Source organism: Equus asinus, chromosome 23 (assembly GCF_041296235.1).
Source record: "Equus asinus isolate D_3611 breed Donkey chromosome 23, EquAss-T2T_v2, whole genome shotgun sequence".
Classification (NCBI taxonomy): Eukaryota; Metazoa; Chordata; class Mammalia; order Perissodactyla; family Equidae; genus Equus; species Equus asinus.
Genome location: NC_091812.1, coordinates 51,210,217 through 51,231,110, shown reverse-complemented (window position 1 = coordinate 51,231,110; position 20,894 = coordinate 51,210,217). Strand labels below are relative to the sequence as shown.

At 36.8% G+C, this 20,894-nt stretch overlaps 1 protein-coding gene across 7 annotated transcripts in view; it reads right to left on the bottom strand.

Moving 5' to 3' along the window:
* Nucleotides 1-20,894, bottom strand: part of DENND4C (DENN domain containing 4C) — a 113,512-nt gene that overhangs the window by 77,826 nt on the left and 14,792 nt on the right. For 3 of the 7 annotated variants that reach the window (XR_011497378.1, XM_044757031.2, XM_044757032.2), the window contains exon 2: nt 85-406. The exons of 2 other annotated variants lie outside the window; for them this stretch is intronic. Coding sequence is in view for 2 of the 5 variants with exons in the window: in XM_044757031.2 (XP_044612966.2) it covers nt 85-389 (305 nt within the window). In the remaining 3 variants the exon portion in view is untranslated. The remainder of the gene's footprint in view (nt 1-84; nt 407-20,894) is intronic. 2 more of the 7 variants (XM_044757034.2, XM_070495704.1) reach the window with 1 other exon arrangement.

Here is a 20,894-nt window from a genome sequence, read left to right as displayed (position 1 = left end):
CTGAGGATTTCAAATTTCTATTCCTATACACCTTAAATAAATTTTATTCTCTTCACTATAGCAAAAGAAAATAAGTCAGCGTACCCAACGTCGGTAAGGGGTGGTTTGTTTCTCCCTCTCTTATAACACAGGAAGAGTTCTGGGCTTTTCAGGCTTCCATAGTTCAAGTTTGCTTGGAGAGCTGACGGAGTGGCTTCAACACAGGTGTAACCTTCAGGTACTGTTTCCCCAGCTGATTTGTTAATAACTGCAATGTCTGTAATTGGAGCTTTAGGTCCAGTTGACTTAGTATCTAAACGATTTATTTCTTGATCCAAAAGAATAGATGTATCAGTAAGACCTGCCACGACAAAGTAGTCGGTCACTCTTGGCCCTTTGTCTGCTATCATGGTTGCTATAATGTTTCCTAGAAGAGGGGGGAAAAAAGACATCAATTAAATAAAATACTTTATCCTGACTCACTAAAATTAAAATACTCCTCAGTTAACAGTGACCAACTAGCACACTTTTCCGTAGGATTTATAATCAAATTGTTGTCACTGTAGAAGAAGCCTGTTTCAGTGTCATCTTGTCAGCTTTTACCTCCTACAAGGTACAAGTTTACAGCACCAATTCATTTGTAAGACAACTATGATCATTTCAGGTGCCTAAGGCTCTGTTAAGAATAATCAAACTGTTGGAGATGAGCTACTGTGCTTTCCTTTGAGCAAAATGCACTTAACGAACAATATTTGGACCATTTGAAAAATCATTCTTTTAAGTTAAAGAAATCTTAGAGCTAAGTTCACATTTAAACAAACAAACTGAGTTCATCATGAATTAGTCAAGGTCTAACACAGAAAAACAAAGGTAATAGTAATAAATATGATCACACCAGTCTCTTACTAATTCAGTTAGGAGTCTATCCCTTATAATTAAGAAACTTTATAGAGACATCATGTAAACTAAGTTCAGGAATCATTAAATATTTCATATATAAATACCAGATAGAATATAAAAAACTAAAGCCAAAGAAGACAAAATTATATAAAATACACATTAACAGAGTTAGCTACTACAAATGAAGGTTGAGTCAAGATTTCCATTATGTTTACACTCAGTACCCCTAAAAACAAAATCAAGCTTCTGAGGTTTTAAGTATTTCCATGGATTTTAAGCGTTTTTTAAAAACAACTTTGCTGAGGTGTAATTTACATACAATAAAATGCACATATTTAAAGTGTACAAACTGGTAAGCTTTCACAAATGTATACACCTATGAAACCATTACCACAATCAAGATAGTGAACATATCCAACACCCAAAATTTTCCTATACCCTTCATTATCCGTCCTTCCCTCCCCAGGCAATGAATGATCTGCTTTCTGTCCTCATGGATTAGTTTCTAGAATTGATATAAACGAATCATACAGATGTAGTCTTTTTTGTCTTAGCTTCTTTCACTTACAATTATTTTTTTATTGAGGTCATACTGGTTTATAAGGTGTAATTTCAGGTGTGCATTATTACATATCAGTTTCTGTATAGACTGCATTGTGCTCACCACCAATAGTCTAGTTTTTATCCTTCACCATACATACGTGCCCCTTTACCCTTTTGTCCTCCCCCTACCCGCTTCCGGTAATCACTAATTTGTTCTCTTTATCCACGTGCTTGTTTATATTCCACATGTGACACTCATCATAATTATTTTGAGATTCATCCATGTTGTTGTCTACATCAGTAAGTTCATTCCTTGTTATTCCTGAGTAGTATTCCACTGTTGAATATACCACAATATGTTTATCCATTCACCTATATTAACAGACATTTGGTTATTTTCAGTTTGGGCTATCACAAACAAACCTGTCATGAACACCCATGTACAAGCCATATGGACATATACTTTCATTTATTTAGGTAAATTCCTAACAAGGAATGGCTGAATTCCATACACCTGATAGGTGTATGTAGTTCTAAAAAACTGCCCAATAGTTTTCTAGAGCATATCATTTTACATTCCTACCATCAGTATGCGAGTTCTAGTTGTTTCATATCCTCTCCAACATTCTGTGAAGTCAGTCTTTTTAATTTAGATATTTTAATAAGACTAGAGTGATACTTAACTGTAGTTTTAATTTGCATCTTTCTAATGACTAGTGATGTTGACCATCTTTTCATACGCTTATTTTGCATCCATATATTTTCTCTGGTGAAGTATCTATTCAAATCTTTTGCCCATTTTTTAATTGGGTTGTTCGTTTACTCACTACTGAGTTTTGGAAGTTCTTTATGTATATTTTACAGACAAGTCATTTATCAGGCATATGCTTTGCAAATATTCTCTCTTAATCCATGGCTTGTTTTCTCATGCTCTTAATACTGCCTTCTGAAAAGCAGAAGTTTTTATTTTTGAGGCAGTCCAATTTATCAATCTGTTCTTTTACAGATCATGCTTGTGGTGTCATATTTAAAAAAATCATTGTCTAATCCAAGATCACAAAGGTTTTCTCTCATGATTTCTTCTAAAAGTTTTATAACTTTAGGTTTTACACTGAGATCTATGATGTATTCTTATTTAACTTTTGGATATGGTATGAGGTATGAATCAAGAGTCACTTTTTATGTATAGATATCCAATGTTTCCAGCACCACTGGTTGAAAAGACTATCTTTTCTCTAATGTATTGCCTTTGTATCTTTGTTCAAAAATGACTTACCCAATATGTGTATATTTACTTCTGAACTCTCTATTCTGTTCCATTGATCTATTTGTCTATATGTCAGTACCACATGGTTTTGATTACTATAGCTTTATAATGAATCTTGAAATCAGTCAGCGTTAGTCTTCAACTCTGTTCTTCCAAATTGTTTTTAAAAAGGTCCTCAGGATGGGTGACATCAGCAACATGGCACAGTCAGCTCACCTGGGACTCTCTCCCCTCCAAATTACAACCAAAAGGAGCAACTGCTTTCCAAACAAAAAAACTCCTAATAACAGAAATCGTCAGAGACCCACAGCAGACAAATGACAGAGGGCAGAGAGGCTGGAGCCTCACTCGGAGGAGCGGGGACGGGGTAAGAGAGAACTTTGCTCCCTCCCCTAGAGACTGGGATCGCTGCCATGGGTCAGGGAAGGAGAGGGGGAGGGGCCACACATCTGTGGATCGTCCAGGACTCCCACCGCCTGTGCAGCGGGAAGCCTCTAATGGGGAAAAGCTTTCGCATAGGGGGACCCCATCAAGCCAAGGCCCTGGGAAACCAGAGAATGAAAACTGATCGGAATCCAGGTCTGCAAACGAGAGAAAGTTCCCCTCCTTCCCCAACCTGCAATGCGAGCTGCCATCGCGCTGAAGGCGGAGGGCTCAGAACACACGGCTCTCGACCCCCATCTAGCAGCGACAGGCTGTAACTGCAACCAAATAATACTATCATGCGCAAAAACCGCTCCTCCACCACTCAACAATTTATAAAAGCTCCAGACCAAAAGGAAAACAATAAAAACACAGAATTATGTCCTGAAGACTTGGAAATAGCTAAACTAAGTGACAACGAATTCAGAGTAGCTATCATCAAAACACTCAATGAGGTAAAGGGAAATATAGAGAAACAAGTCAACGAGTTCTGGAATTACTTCACAAAAGAGATTGAAACTACAAGAAGAATCAATCAGAAATACTACAGATGAAAAATACAATGGATCAGATAAAACAGAATACAGACTCCCTGAATGCCTGTGTAGACATCATAGAGGAGAAAATTAGCATAATCGAAGACAGACAGGCTGAATGGCTCCAGACAGAGGAAGAAAGAGAACTAAGAATTAAAAGAACTGAAGAAAATCTCCAAGAAATAGCTGACTCAGTGAGGAAATGCAACTTAAGAATAATCAGAATTCCTGAGGACATGGAAAAGGAAAATGGAGCAGAAAGTGTGCTCAACGAAATAACAGAAGAGAACTTCCCAAATCTAGGGATTGAGAGAGAAATGTGTGTGGGGGAAGCTTTCAGATCTCCTAGATTTGTCAATGTAAAAAGACCGAATACAAGGCACATAGAAGTAAAAATGGCAAAAACGAATGACAAAGAAAGAACACTCAGGGCAGCAAGGCAGAAGAAAATAACCTACAAAGGAACCCTATCAGACTTTCAGCAGATTTCTCTACAGAAACCTTACAAGCTAGGAGAGATTAGAATGACATATTTAAAACTTTAAAGGATAAAAATCTTCAGCCAAGAATACTCTATCCAGCAAAAATATCTTTCAGCTATGAGGGAGAAATTAAATCTTTTCCAGACAAACAAAAGCTAAGGGACTTCCTAGCCACAAGACCTTCACTAAAAGAAATACTCAAGAAGGCTCTCATACCTGAAAAAAGAAAAAAGGCGAGAAAGGGGTCACAAAACACAGAGTAGGGAGACAGATAGAATCAGAATAGGATAGCAAATATTAAACTACAGCATTATGATAAAGGGAAGGAAATCACCAAAGCAAAGACAATCTTATCACTCTAACCACAAACTCACAACACAAGTTGGAATAAGAGATGAAAATAACAATTTTGGAGGGGAGGAGGAAAGGGATTGAATCAGTCTAGGCTAAGGAAGTAAGAGACCACCAGAAAATGGACTATGTTATACACAAGATTCTGAATACAAACTTTAGGGTAGCCACTGAACTAAAAAGGAGAACAGAGACACAAAACATAAATAAGGAAAAATCTAAGAAACCCAGCATAAAAAATTGCAGAAGTCAATGGGTAGGCTAAAACACACAGGACGAGAAACAAAGGAAACACAGGAAAACCAGAAAACGAGTGACAGAATGACAGCATTAAGCCCTCATGCATCAATAATCACCCTCAATGTAAATGGACTCAACTCTCCAATAAAAAGACACAGAGTGGCAATATGGATTAAAGAACAAGATCCAACAATTTGTTGCCTCCAGGAAACACACCTCAGCTCCAAGGATAAACACAGGCTCAGAGTGAAGGGGTGGAAGACAATACTCCAAGCTAATAATAAACTTCTAAGAAAGCAGGTGTCGCAATACCTATATCAGAGAAAACCAATTTCAAGATAAGGCAGGTAAAGAGAGACACAGAGGGCCAATATATAATGATCAAAGGGACACTTCATCAAGAAGAAATAATGGTTGTAAATATCTATGCACCCAACACAGGAGCACCAAAGTTCATAAAGCAACTATTAACAAACCTAAAAGAAGATATCAAAAATAACACAATAATAGTAGGGGACCTCAACACCCCACTCACATCAATGGACAGATCATCCAGACATAAAATCAACAAGGAAACAGCAGAGTTCAAGGAAAAGCTAAAACAGTTGTACTTAATAGACATATATAGAACACTTCATCCAAAAACAGCAGAATACACATTCTTCTCAAGAGCGCATGGAACATTCTCAAGGATAGACCATATCTTGGGAAACAAAGTAAGCCTCTACAAATTTAAAAAAATTGAAATAATAACAAGCATCTTCTCCAATCATAATGCTATAAAGTTAGAAATTAATTACAAGAAAAAAGCTGAGAAAGGCACAAGGATGTGGAGACTAAACAATATGCTATTAACAAGCAATGGATCATTGAAGAAATTAAAGAAGAAATCAAAAAATACCTGGAGATAAATGAAAATGATAACATATCATACCAATTCATATGGGATACAGCAAAAGCTGTATGAAGAGGAAAATTCATCACAATACAGACACATCTTAACAAACAAGAAAAATCCCAAATAAGCAATCTTAAACTACACCTAAGTGAATTAGAGAAAGAAGAACAAAGAAAGCCCAAAGTCAGCAGAAGGAGAGAAGTAATAAAAATCAGAGCAGAAATAAATGCTATTGAAACAAAAAAGGCAGTAGAAAGGATCAATGAAACAAAGAGCTGGTTCTTTGAGAAAATAAATAAAATTGACAAACCCTTAGCCAGAGGTAAAAGAAAAAAAGAGAGAAAGCTCAAATAAACAAAATCAGAAATGAAAGAGGAGAAATAACAACAGACTCCACAGAAATACAATGGATTATAAGAGAATACTATGAAAAACTACATGCCAACAAAATGGATAACCTAGAAGAAATGGATAAATTCTTGGACTCCTACAACCTCCCAAAGCTTAGTCAAGAAGAAGCAGACAATTTGAACAGACCAATCACAAGGAAAGAGATTGAAACAGTAATCAAAAGCATTCCAAAGAATAAAACCCCAGGACCAGATGGCTTTCCTGGGGAATTCTACCAAACTTTCAGAGAGGATTTAATACCTATCCTTTTCAAGCTATTCCAAAAAATTAGGGAGGATGGAACACTTCCTAACACATTCTATGAGGCCAACATCACACTGATACCAAAGCTTGACAAGGACAGCATGAAAAAGGAGAACTACAGGTCAATATCGTTGATGAACATAGATGCAAAAGTTCTCAACAAAATTTTGGCAACCCAAATTCAGCAATTCATCAAAAGGATCATACATCATGATTAAGTGGGATTCATACCAGGGATGCAGGGATGGTTCAACATCCGCAAATCAATCAACGTGATACACCACATCAACAAACTGAGGAATAAAAACCACATGATCATCTCAATAGATGCAGAGAAAGCACTTGACAAGATCCAACAGCCATTTATGATAAAAACTCCGAACAAAATGGGGATAGAAGGGAACTACCTCAGCATAATAAAGGCCATATATCACAAACCCACAGCCAACATCAGACTCAATGAGCAAAAACGGAGCGCCAAAATATGGAGTCCTCTGAAAACAGGAACAAGACAAGGATGCCCTCTATCACCACTCTTATTTAACATAGTACTGGAGGTCCTGGCCAGAGCAATCAGGCAAGAAAAAGGAATAAAAGGAATCCAAATAGGGAGGGAAGAAGTGAAACTCTCGCTGTTTGCAGACGACATGATCCTATATACAGAAAACCCCAAAGAATCCATTGGAAAACTTTTAGAAGTAATCAACAACTACAGCAAATTTGCAGGGTATAAAATCAATTTACATAAATCAGTACCATTTCTATACTCTAATAATGAGCTAACAGAAAAAGAACTCAAGAACACAATACCATTCACAATCGCAACAAAAAGAATAAAATACCTCGGAGTGAATTTAACTAAGGAAGTGAAAGACCTTTACAACGAAAATTACAAGGCTTTTCTGAAAGAAAGGGATGATGACATAAAGAGATGGAAAGACATTCCACGTACATGGATTGGAAGAACAAACATAGTTAAAATGTCCATTCTACCTAAAGCAATCTACAGATTCAATGCCGTCCCAATCAGAATCCCAATGACATTCTTTACAGAAACAGAACAAAGGATCTTAAAATTCATATGGGGCAAGAAACGACCCCGAATTGCTAAAGCAATCCTGAGAAAACAGAACACAGCTGGAGGCATTACTATCCCTGACTTCAAAACATACTACAAAGCTACAGTAATCAAAACAGCATGGTACTGGTACAAAAACAGGTGCACAGATCAATGGACCAGAATTGAAAGCCCAGAAAGAAAACCACACATCTATGGACAGCTAATCTTCGATAAAGGAGCTGAGGGCATACAATGGAGAAAAGAAAGTCTTTTCAACAAATGGTGCTGGGAAAACTGGAAAGCCCCATGTGAAAGAATGAAAATTGACCATCCTTTTTCACCATTCACCAAAATAAACTCAAAATGGATCAAAGACCTAAAGGTGAGACCTGAAACCATAAGGCTTGTAGAAGAAAATGTAGGCAGTACACTCTTTGACATCAGCATTAAAAACATCTTTTTGGACACCATGTCTTCTCAGACAAGGGAAATAATAAAAAGAATAAACAAATGGGACTTCATCAGACTAAAGAGTTTCTTCAAGACAAAGGAAAACAGGATTGAAACAAAAAAACAATCCACTAACTGGGAAAAAATATTTGCAAGTCATACATCTGACAAAGGGTTAATATCCATAATATAAAAAGAACTCACAAACTCAACAACAAAAAATCAAACAACCCAGTCAAAACATTGGCAGGAGACACGAACGGACATTTCTCCAAAGAAGATATACGGATGGCCAATAGGCACATCAAAAGATGTTCATCACCGCTGATGATCAGGGAAATGCAAATCAAAACTACACTAAGATATCACCTTACACCCATTAGAACAACAAAAATAACTAAAACAAATAGTAACAAATGTTGGAGAGGTTGTGGAGAAAAAGGAACCCTCATACACTGCTGGTGGGAATGCAAACTGGTGCAGCCACTAGGGAAAACAGTATGGAGATTCCTCAAAAAATTAAAAATAGAATTACCATACGAGTGAACTATCCCACTTCTGGGTATCTATCCAAAGAGCTTGAAATGAGCAATTTCAAAAGTCCCATGCACCCCAATGTTCATTGCAGCATTATTTACAATAATGCTAATAAAGCCAAGACGTGGAAGGAACCTAAGTGCCCATAAACAGATGACTGGATAAAGAAGATGTGGTATATATACGATGGAGTACTACTCAGCCATAACAAAAAACAAAATCGTTCCATTTGCAACAACACGGATGGACCTTGAGAGAATTATGTTAAGTGAAATAAGCCAGATAGAGAAGGACAATCTCTGTATGACTCCACTCATAAGAGGAATTTAAAAATGTAGACAAAGAGAACAGATTAGTGGCTACCAGGGAAAAGGGGGGTTGGGGGGGTGGGCACAAAGTGTGAAGGGCTGCACCTACAACATGACTGACAGACAATAATGTACAACTGAAATTTCACAAGATTATAACCTATCATTAACTCAATAAAAATTAAATTTAAAAAAAGGTCCTCTGTATTTCAATAAGCATTTTAGAATCAGCTTGTCAATTTCTACCTCAAAAAACTGCCTCATAGGATTTTAATTGGGATTGTGTTGAATCTGCAGGACAACTTAACGAAGACTGACAATACTGAGTCTTCTAACCCATGAACAAGGTTTATCTCTGCATTTATTTAGATTTTTAAAAACTTCTCTCATGAATGTTTTGTAGTTTATAGCATGTAAGTCTTTCACTTCTTTTGTCAGATTTATCCTTAAGTACTTAATACTTTGGATGTTGGGGCCAGCCTGGTGGCGCAGCAGCTAAGTGCGCATGTTCCACTTCTCAGTGGCCCAGAGTTCGCTGGTTAGGATCCCGGGTGTGGACATGGCACCACTTGGCAAAAGCCATGATGTGGTAGGCGTCCCACATATAAAGTAGAGGAAGATGGGCATGGATGTTAGCTCAGGGCCAGTCTTCCTCAGCAAAAAGAGGAGGATTGGCAGTAGTTAGCTCAGGGCTAATCGTCCTCAATAATAAGAATAATTTAGATGCTATTGTAAATGACATCATTTCCTTTTTTAACTCAATTTTCACTTGTTCGTTGCTACTATAATTACAACTGATTTTTATACGTTGATTTGTAAAATGCAATCTTGCTAAAGTTGCTTATGAGTTGTAGAGCTTTTCTGTAGGTTCCATCAAATTTTCTACATAGATAATAATGTGTCTGTATATATAGACAATTTTACTTCTTTCTTTCCAATGTAGATGCCTTTTCTTTCTTTCTTTTTTTTTTATTGCACCAGCCAGAACACCCACTACAATGTTCAAGAGAAATGGTAACCAAAGAAGACATACAAATGACCCATAAGCACATGAAAATATGCTCAGCATTATTAGTCACAGCAGCATTATTCACAAAAGCCAAAAGGTAGAAACAACCCAAGTGTCCACCAGCAGATGAATGGATAAACAAAATGTGGTATATCCACACAATGAAATATTATTCAGCCATAAAAAGGAATTAAATTTTGATAAATGCTACAACACGGATAAACTTTGAAAACATTAGGCCAAGTGAAATAAGCCAGACATAGAAAGACAAATATTCTGATTCCACGTATATGAGGTACCAAAAATGGGCCAATTCAGAGAGACACAAAATAGAATAGAGGTTACCAGGGGCTGGGAGAGGGGAGAATGAATTGTATACTTACAAATGGTGAATATGATAAACAGTATGCCATCTACATTCTACCACAATAAAAAAGAGAGAGAGAAAATGCATCAATAAGCATCTCTCCACATTAAGCTTTTGAGCTTCTATTAAGTTACAGAATAAATTCCGGGAGTTAGTTTTCTAGATTAGAATTTATAAACGCCTGCATAACTGTATAACATGTAACTGTTATATGTTACCTTTTGCCTTTTGAAAAGAATATACCAATCTGCCATGGCAACAGTAATGTATGTATGGTCCAATGGGTGATATAATTGTATTGATGTTTATTGCGGTAGAGTAAAACTGGTCTAAGGTAGCTGTTTTAATACACATTTCTTTGATCAAAAAAAAAAGGAGAGAGAAGTGTTGACAGTGGACATCTCTGTTTTGTTCCTAATCTTACGGAGAAACCATTCAGTCTTTTACCAGTAAATATGATGTTACTTGTAGGTTTTTCATAGCTGCTCTTTATCAAATTAAGGAAGTTCCTTTCTATTCCTGAGACTTTTATTGGGAATAGATGTTGGATTTTATCATATGTGTTTTGTGCATCTCCTCAGATCACATACTTTTTCCAATCTTTATCATAATGAATTACATTGATTAATTTTAAAGTTATTAACCAACCATGCATTCCTGAGATAAACCCCACTTGATGATGATATATTATCCTTTTTATATATTATTGGATTCTATTTGCTAAAATTTTCTTTGAAATTTTATATATGTTAATGAGGGATATTAGCCTGTAGTTTTCTTTTCCTGAAATGTCTATCTGGTTTTGGTATCAAGGTAAAGCCAGTCTCACAGAACGAACTGGGAAGAATTTCTTCCTCTCTAATTTTCTGGAAGAGTTTGTATAGAACTGGCATTATTTCTTCTTTAAACATTTGACAGAATTCACCTGTGAAATCATCCGCATCTGGAGTTTTCTTTGTGGGTAGGTTTTTAACTATAATTTCAATTCCTTTAACATATATAGAGCTATCAGGTTACCTACTTCTTGGTAAACTCATAGTTTGTGACTGCCTTAGTTCATTCAGGCTGCTATACCAGAATACTATAGATTGGGTGGCTTAGAAACAGTGGAAATTTATTTCTCACAGCTCTGGAAGTTGGGAAGTCCAAGATCAAGGCACTGGCGGATTCAGTATCTGGTGAGGACCAGCTTCCTAGTTCATAGAAGACTGTCTTTTTGCTGTAACTTCACATAATGGAGGGGAGCAAGAAGGTCTCTTTTTAGAAAGGCACTCATCTCATTCGTGAGGGTTTCACCCTCATAACTGAAGCACCTCCCTTTAAAACCCCACCTCCAAATACCATCACATTAGGGATTACTTTCAACATAAGAATTTGGGGGGGACACAAACATGAAGGATATAGAAGTGTCTTTAAAGGAACTGGTCCATTTCATCTAAGTTGTCAATTTATTGCATAAAGTTGTTTATAATATTCCGTTATTATCCTTTTAATATCTATAGACTATGTAGTGATGTCACCTCTCTCTCTCATTCCTGACATTAGTAATTTGTGTCTTGTCACTAGTTTACCAATTTTATTCATGTTCTCTAAGAACCAGCTTTTGGTTTCACTGATTTTTCTCTATTGCTTTTCTGTTTCACTGACTTCTACTTTGACCTTTATTTCTTTTCCTGTCTATATAGAATTTAATTTGCTCTCCTTTTTCTAGTTTCTTAAGGTGGAAGCTGAGGTCATTGATTTGAGATCTTTCTTCTTTTCTATTGTAGGTAGTGCTATAAATCCCCCCACACCCAAGTAACATTTTAGTGGCATCCCACAAATTCAAGTATGTTGTGTTTTCTTTTCATTCGGTTCAAAACATTTGTTAATTTCCCTTTCTTAAAGTATTTTCTTTGACCAATGGGCTACTGAAAAGTATGTTTTTCAGTTTCCAAATTTTGTACTTGGGAATTTTCCAACAATCTTCTGGTTATTGATTTCTAACTTAATTACATTGTGGTTAGAGAATATACTGTGTGTGACTCGAATTTTTTTACACTTCATGAGACTACTTTTATGGCTAAGAATATGGTCTATCTTGATAAATATACCATGTATACTTTAGCAGAATGTGTGTTCTGTTGTTGTTAGACTGAGAGCTCTACAAATGTCAATGAGGTCAAGTAGGTTAATAGTGTTGTTCAAATCTACTTATACCTTGCTGATTTTCTGTCCACTTGTTCTATTCATTAGTAAAAGAGTGGTACTGAAATCTCTGGCTATAACTGTAGATTTGTCTATTTCTCCCTTCAGTTCTATCAGTTTTTGCTTCACGTATTTTGAAGCTCTGTTACTAAGGGCATAAACATTTAGAACTATTATGTCCTTTTAACCCCTTTAGCATTATGAAATGAACTTCTTTATATCTGGTAAAAAAAATAGTCTGTATTAACAAAAGCTTTTGAAAAGAATTAAAATACTGGTAAAAACTAAGTTAGTTTAATAATTAAATTTCATTTCCCAACTACAGCTAAGCTAATCTTTCAGAATCAACTTCATTTCACTTTACTGTTTAGAATGGCATACATTTTAATGAATAAATACTGTTAACACCAACAAAACGTTATTAACTTCAATTTACAAGACCAAATGTAGTTAATACAATTCCTGTCACTGTAACAAAAAGATTTCCTTAAAGCTTCAAAAATATCTGTGTGTTCCTTGGTGTCCCAAACCACACAGAATGAATGATGAACTTTGTTTAAACCACAAAGAAAGTACAGTTCTATCAAAGTTATTTGCTACATTTAAGCAATTTAAAATAGGGCCTTGGTGGTTCCATTTAGAAAGCATTAGCAACACCAGTTACACTGGCTGGGTTACGAAACTACAAAATTGAAAAACTAAGCTATTTCAGATAAAATTCCCTTTTTCAGAACACAAAGCAATGTAATTCTCTACTGTTGCACCTGCCGCTGAAAGTTTTGTAAAGAAGGGTTGCACACACAAATGCCTAAAGGGCTCAGGCAGGACATAAGAGTCGTGGGAACTACAGAATGCAGGCAGCCACTATTAGTCCGATCCATCCAACTGTTGCCAAACGGACTTGGCAAAACCAGAACCTCCTTTTTGCCGTTTTCACAGAAGCCAGAAATCAGGACTTTTATGTAAATTTCCAAGTTTTAAAACCTTGGCTACTAATTCAAAATTCTTAAACACTAGTAAGTTCAAACAAAACACATAAGCAGGGTATACTCACTCTAAAGGTTAAAAGTCTAGAAAAGAACAATTCCTAAATTCCATTAAAAAAAAAACTGACCTGGTTAAATACCTAACTTTACCTGGTTAAATACCTAACTTTACATGTGAACCAATGAACCTAACTATATATAAAATTGTTACTATAACCATATAGAAGGGAATGAAAAAAGAACTAATCCAGGTAACTTCTGAACGATTCACTTTAATATGAAGAAGTGAAAAGAAATCTTGACCTTTACTTAGAAGGCCTGTTTTTTGTAGCGGCATTGTTGTAGAAATTCTGAAATTAGTCTGTATGTACTCTATGATTGAACAATTGTTGGAAGCCAGAGTTCTTGCTATGAGAAAAGGGAGATATAAATATGGGATAGGAGAAACCAAGTAAGAATCTGTGTATTGGGGCCAGCCTGGTGGCACAGCGGTTAGATGCGCACGTTCCACTTTGGTGGCCTGGGGTTCACTGGTTCCGATCCCAGGTGCAGACATGGCACCACTTGGCAAGCTATGCTATGGTAGGTGTCCCACATGTAAAGTAGAGGAAGACAGGCACGGATGTTAGCTCAGGGCCAGTATTCCTCAGTAAAAAGAGGAGGATTGGCAGCAGATGTTAGCTCAGAGCTAATCTTCCTCAGGGAAAAAAAAAAAAAAGAATCTGTGTATTAGAATGAAATTAGGGGTATCAGTATGAACTCACAATTTTAAAATACATTCTACTAAATGCAATGTGGCATCCTGAACTGGATCACAGAACAGGAAAAGCACATTAATGTAAAAACTAGTAAAATTAAAATAAAATCTGCATCTTAGTTAATAGCAATGTAACAATGTTGATGTCTAAGCTTTAACAAACGTACTATGGTAATGTAAAATGTCAGCCGAAGAGGAGTACAGGAACTCTCTGTACTATTTTTTTCAACTTTTGTATAAAACTAAAATAATTCAAAAATAAAAAATTTAGGGGCTGGCCCAGTGGTGCAGTGGTTAAGTGTGCATGTTCCGCTTTGGTGGACCGGGGTTCGGTGGTTCGAATCCTGGGTGCAGACATGGCACCACTTGGCAAGTCATGCTGTGGTAGACGTCCCACATATAGAGGAAGATGGGCATGGACGTTAGCTCAGGGCCAGTCTTCCTCAGCAAAAAAAGAGGACTGGCTGCAGATGTTAGCTCAGAGCTAATCTTCCTCAAAAGAAAATAAAATAAAAAATTTAAATACATGCGTATCAACATTATTGATAATAGACAAAAAATGGAAAGAGCTCAAATACCCATTAGCTGATGAAGAAATAAATAAAATGTAGTACATCCGTACAATGGACTATCATTCAGCAACAAAAACGAATTAAGTACTGATATATGCTACAACATAAATAACCCTCAAAACATTATGCTAAGTGGAAGAAGTCAGTCACAAAAGACCACATATAGTATGGCTCCATTTACATGAAATGTCCAGAATAGGCAAATCTATGTAAAAAGAGAAAGTAGATTGGTGGCTGCCTAGGGCTGGGGGGAAATGGGGAGTGACTGCTAAAGGGTATGGGGTATCCTTTTGGGGTGATAAAAATGTTCTATCATTGATTTTGGTGATGGTTGAGCAGTCTGTGACTACACTAAAAGTCAATGAATTGTATACTTTAAATGGGTGAATTGTGTGGTATACGAGTTATATCTCAATAAAGCTATTAAAAATGTGTGTATGTGTATTTCCTCCTTCCATTTGCTAAAAAGAAAATCCAGGCGCAGTGTCATTCTACCACCAACAAAATACTCAGCACCTAAATCTTTGTTTCTTAAAACCATTCCCCACCATTCCTTGGAGAAATGACCAGTTCCAAGGCTGCACAAGAAAAGCACAAGATACACCTAGAACATCCTATGCAAGGTAAAAAAAAAAAAGCACTGCTCAAAGACTAATGGAGGTCTTTTCAAAAGGACACAGGAACTGGTTTGGAGGGTCTCCCACTGGCCAAACTGGGAACAACTGCAGCATCAAAATGAATAACAGTAATGGATTACAACACACTGATTTTTGTTTTTTAAGCCTTGAGTACATACTGATATTATAAAACAAAGGAATGAAGGGAAGAGAAGGAAAGGAAGGCTCTTCACAATAGAATGCCAACTAATAAACACAGAAGGAATGATCAAAAACCATTTTACAATCATTATAGTATTCAGATTCAAGCAAGAATTATCAATGGATGCTAAAATCACTGGGTAGAGGCTGTTGGAAATAGGACATTTATACAATCTCAAAGTCTTTCTCCAGAGATACTAATAATTTACAAAGGAATAAAATGTATCATCAGAGAAAGCTGATGGCCATCACTTTAACCAAGTAATCAAAGTTATCCTAATAATTGGTCAAACTGATATTATGTGCCTTCTGATATGCACTAAGAAGGACACCACATTAGCTATGTAGTATTTCTGACAAAAATGAACAGCCTTAATCTAATCATGAGGAATTAGGCAGACAAACTCAAACTAAAGGGTCAAATTCTAAAAAAAAAAAAAGAAAGAAAGAAAGAAAATCAATATAATGAAAGGGGGGTAAAGTCCAAGGTACTGTTCCAAATTAAAGGAGATTAAAATCTGAGCACCAGGGGACGGGCCCTGTGGCCAAGTGGTTAAGTTCAGGCACTCTGTTTCAGCAGCTCAGCGTTTCACCAGTTCAGATCCAGGGCACAGACATGGCACCACTCACCACTCATCAGGCCATACTGAGGCAGCATCCCAGATAGTACAACTAGAAGGACCCACAATTAAAAATATACAACTATGTCCCGGAGGGCTTTGGGGAGAAAAAGGAAAAATAAAATCTTTAAAAAAGAAAAATCTGAGCACCAAAATGAGTGACAACAGAAAGATAACAGGCAAATCTCCAAACACTTAGAAATTAAACTCACTTCTAAATAACTCATGGTTCAAGAGGAAGTTTAAAGAAATTATAAAATATTTTGAACTGAACAAAAAGACATATCAAAATTTGTGAGATGCTGTTAAAGCAGTGCTTACAGGGAAATATACAGCATTAAGTACTTACTAGGGAAAAAAGCAAGCTCTCAAATTAACAATCTAAACTTCAACCTTAAGAAACTAGAAAAAGAAGAGCAAAATAGGGGTGGGCCCCACGGTGGAGTAGTTAAGTTTGCACACTCCACTTCAGCGGTCCAAGGTTTCGCCAGTTCGGATCCTGGGTGCAGACATGGCACTGCTCACCAGGCCATGCTGAGGCGACATCCCACAGAGCACAGCCAGAAGGACCCACAACTAAAATACACAACTATGTACTGGTCGGGGGGGAGGGGAGGCCTTGGGGAGAAGAAGAAAAATAAATTTTAAAAAAAAGGATAGCAAAATAAACCCTCAAAAAAGCAGAAGGAAGAATACAATAAAGGTAGAAAAAGAAAGAAAGGAATGGAAGAAATAAAGCTGTCCCTGTTTGCACGCATGACTGTCTATGTGGAAAATCTACCAAATAAATGACAACTAAATACAATGAGTGATCCTAGAATGCATCTGGGAACAGAAGAACAAAAAACCACTATAAGGTATAGTATCGTAAAAATTTCACTATAAACTATATGTTAGATAAATCTGTAACGAAGCTAATTTTCCTAATGTGATCACTGTATTGTTGTGTAAGAGAATGTCCTTGATTTTAGCAAATATATGATGAACTTATTCTCAACTGATTTCTCAAAAAAATGCAACAATATGCATAAACAGAGCAAGCAATAACCCGGCAAAATGTTAATAACTGGTAAATCTAAGTGAAGGATATAATGGGAGCTCATTACAATATTCTTAGAACTTTTCTGAAGGTTTGACTATTTTTTCAAAATAAAAAGTTTTTTTAAAAAGCAGTTCTCACCCTTTGAGATTTCAACAAAAGTATAGAGAAAAATGGAAGAAAGTGGGAAAGGTAAGAAAATAATAAGAGTGGAATAACACTGGTTTCAACTCGAGAAGTAGGCAGGAAAGCAAAATTGCTAATATGATTATTCCCAATTTTAGCTACACTCACTATAAAGTTAAAAAAGTAGAGAGTAAAATCTGCTAAAATATTTCATATATATTCATATATAACTTCTATTTTGTTCATTAGCTAACTTCCAAGCTAGTATCACCCATAATTAATTATAATAGTTCTTTATGTTTTTTGATTTGGTAGAAGAACTCCTTCTTCATCCTTTTTTAAGACTTTCCAGGCTTATTCACTCAAGTTTATCATCCAAGTTTCAGGGGTGGGAGGGATTGAGATCTTCGTTTGGAACTCCTCTAAAACACACATTACTTAAGGAGAATGGGCATCTTAACAATATTAAGTTCTGCAGTGAGGGGCATAGTATGGCTCTCCATTTTATCCACGTCCTTTTTTAAAAAAGCCTTTAAGTAAAGTTTCATGATTTTCTTCACCCAGGTCTTGCCCACTGTTTGTTTGGATTATTTCTAAGTATTTTACAGTTTTGTGGCTAACGGGAAGGAGTTCTTACGTTTGCTAAACAATCATTGCTCGTATATTAATAACCTATGAGTGAGTCTCAGACATTGTTCTAAATGCTGAGAATTAAAGTAATGAAAATACCAAATGTCCCATCTTTATGGAACTTACGTTATAGTTGGGGAGTAATCAGTAAACAAGTACAAACTTTTAAATAAATAATTTCAGAAAGTATAAGTGCTATGATGAAAAATAAAGCAAGATAGAGGGAAAGAAAGTGATAATGGAAGGGCTTGTTTTTATAGTGCAATCAGTGAAGACTTCTTGGAAGAAGTAAGGAAATAAGATCTGAACAGAGGTCTAAGCAATATAAAGGAGTGAATCATACAATGATAGAAAAGAACATTCCAAGTAGAAGAAAATAAAAAATAAAAGTCTTAAGGCAAGCAAATAACTTGATATTCGAGGAACAGCAAGGCCATGGCTCCGGAGCTTAGGAGAGTACTGGGAGATAAGGTCAGCAATGGGGGAAATCATATAGAACCTTTTAGGCTAAGGTAAGGTCTTTGGGTTTTATTCTAAGTGTGATGGGAAGCTACTAGTGGCCTCTAGATGAGAGTGATGTGTTATTATTTATATCCTTAAAAAAAATCACACTAGCTGCTACAAACAGACCAGAGGGAGAAAAGAGCGGAAGCAGGGGGAGCACTCAGGAGGCAACTGCAATAGTCCAGAAGAGAGAATAACCGCTTATATTAGGGCAAAGGAGTGGGAGTGACAAGAAACAGCAAGATTTGGGATACAGTTAAAGAAAAAACTGCTGCTGATGAATTGGAAGAATGAGAGAAAAAGAGAAAGTAAGAATGATGTCCAGTTTGTGGCCTAAGTGAAGATGGTGAACGGTGGTGCCATAGACTAAGATGGTAAAGTCTGAGGAAAGGGTTTGAGGAAATAAACTAAAAATTCTGTTTTGGACAAATTTGAGATGCCGACTAAAACATTCAAGTGGAGAAGGCAGTCCAATATAGTGTGGAGTTTAAAAAGATATCAAGTCTGGATTCAAGAGCAAATTAATGATACTTACAACCATGGAGTTAGATAAGATACCCTAAAAAGTGACAAATATTGATAAAGAAAAGGTATAAGGCCTAAGCCTAGGGCACTCCAACCTTTAGAGGAAAAGAAAGAGAAGCTAGAAAACAAGACTGACAAGCAACTGCTGTAAATCAGAAAAGAATCAGGATGGAATGGCATCCAGAAAACCAAGTGAAGTTTTTAAAAAAATAGGAACTGATCAATCAACTGTGTTGAATGTCGACAAGAGATAGAGTAACTTTACAATTGAAAATGTTGACAAGAGTGGTTTTAGTTGGTGGCGGTGAAGAGCCAGTCTGGAGTGAGCTGGAGAACAAACGCAAAGAAAGTAGAAACACTGCATCTGAGCAATTCTTCTTGACAAATTTTGCTAAAAATGAGAAAGAAACGGATGTGTGGGAGGGAGAAAGAGAGAACTGAGATGTTACAGCACATTCATATGCCTATAAAAATGATTCAGGGGCCGGCCTGGTGCCACAGCAGTTAAGTGCGCACGTTCCGCTTCAGTGGTCTGGGGTTCCCCAGTTCAGATTCCGGGTGCGGATGTGGCATGGTTTGGCAAAAGCCATGCTGTGGTAGGCGTCCCATGTATAAAGTAGAGGAAGATGGGCACGGATGTTAGCCCAGGGCCAGTCTTCCTCAAAAAAAAATAAGAAAAAATAAAAATGAAAAAAAATAAAAATGAAAAATGATTCAGCAAGAAAAATGATGCAGGGGAGAGAAAGGATAACTGCAGAAGCAAAGTCCTTAAACAGGCCATAGGCCACCGCACAGAGGGCGGGGTAGGCACACATATATTTAGCTAAGAGTAAGGAAGGAAAAGAGATTAAATAGTCTTCTTACTAACGAAAGTGAAAGAGGAAAACGACTAGGTGAGGCGAAGGGCACAAGTGAGATCTATGGCCCTAAATTTAAAGTGAGACTAGTCAGCACTGCTGTTGGTTTTCTCTAGTCACACTCAGCTGCTCAGGGTCAAGGAAGCAGAGTCAGCAAAGAACTGAGTTTAACCAGGGCTGAAGTTTTGCCCTGAATTACAGTGAGGGATGACAGGAACAAGAGAGTTGACAACTTGACCCCACCAAATAGTATAGAGCACTAGTAGGCATTAAAACTTTTATTCAATCAATCAATGTAATTGGGTAAGGAAAGAAATTACTATATGAGGGGATGATGGACAGTGAAAAAGTTGTGTGGCTAATGGCCTGGAGGTCTCGAAGGAATCCAAGAAACGTCAAAATAGGCTACTAGAGTACACGAGCTAGCAAAAGAAGAGATGGAAGTCAGAGTTACATGTTTAAAATATTTTAAGTTATAGATCACAGTGATAAAGCCTGGGGTAATGGTTCTCTGCTCTGACTACACATTGGAGGCAGCTGGAACACTTTTTTTTTTAACCAGACCAATAAAATAAGAATTTCTGAGGATGGCACACTACCATCAATATTTTTTTTTGAGGAAGAGCTAACATCTGCCACCAATCCTCTTCTTTTTGCTGAGGAAGACTGGCCCTGAGCTAACATCCGTGCCGATCTTCCTCTAGTTTATATGTGAGACACCTGCCAAAGCATGGCTTGACAAGTGGTACATAGGTCCACAGCCAGGATCCGAACAGTCAAACCACAGGCCACCGAAGTGGAACATGCGAACTCAACTACTGCACCACCAGACCAGCCCCCCATCAACATTTTTTAAACTGCCCAGTTAACTGTATCGTACAGTCAAAATCAAGAACCAACAGTCTTCAAGTTTGATCACAGAAGTGGGTAGCTGAAGCAGGCTGTAAGAGGAATCTGCAATCTGCAGATTCAAGAACTTTACATGAATTTTTCTTCTATTATTCCCAATATAAATAAAAGCATGAGCTATGTTCAAAGTATTTTATGTGCATTAACTCATTTCATACTCATAACAACCCAACAAGGTAGAACTCTTTTTAATGATGAGGACGAATGGAAGAGCACGGGAGTGTACTGAATTAAGAGTCCTAGGTTATACATGAAGTAGTAGTATACTATTTGAAGGCAGACTGTGGTAAGTTAAAGATGCATATTATAAACTTTAAGGCAATTACTTAAAAAAAGATGCATAACTAATAAGAGAATGTG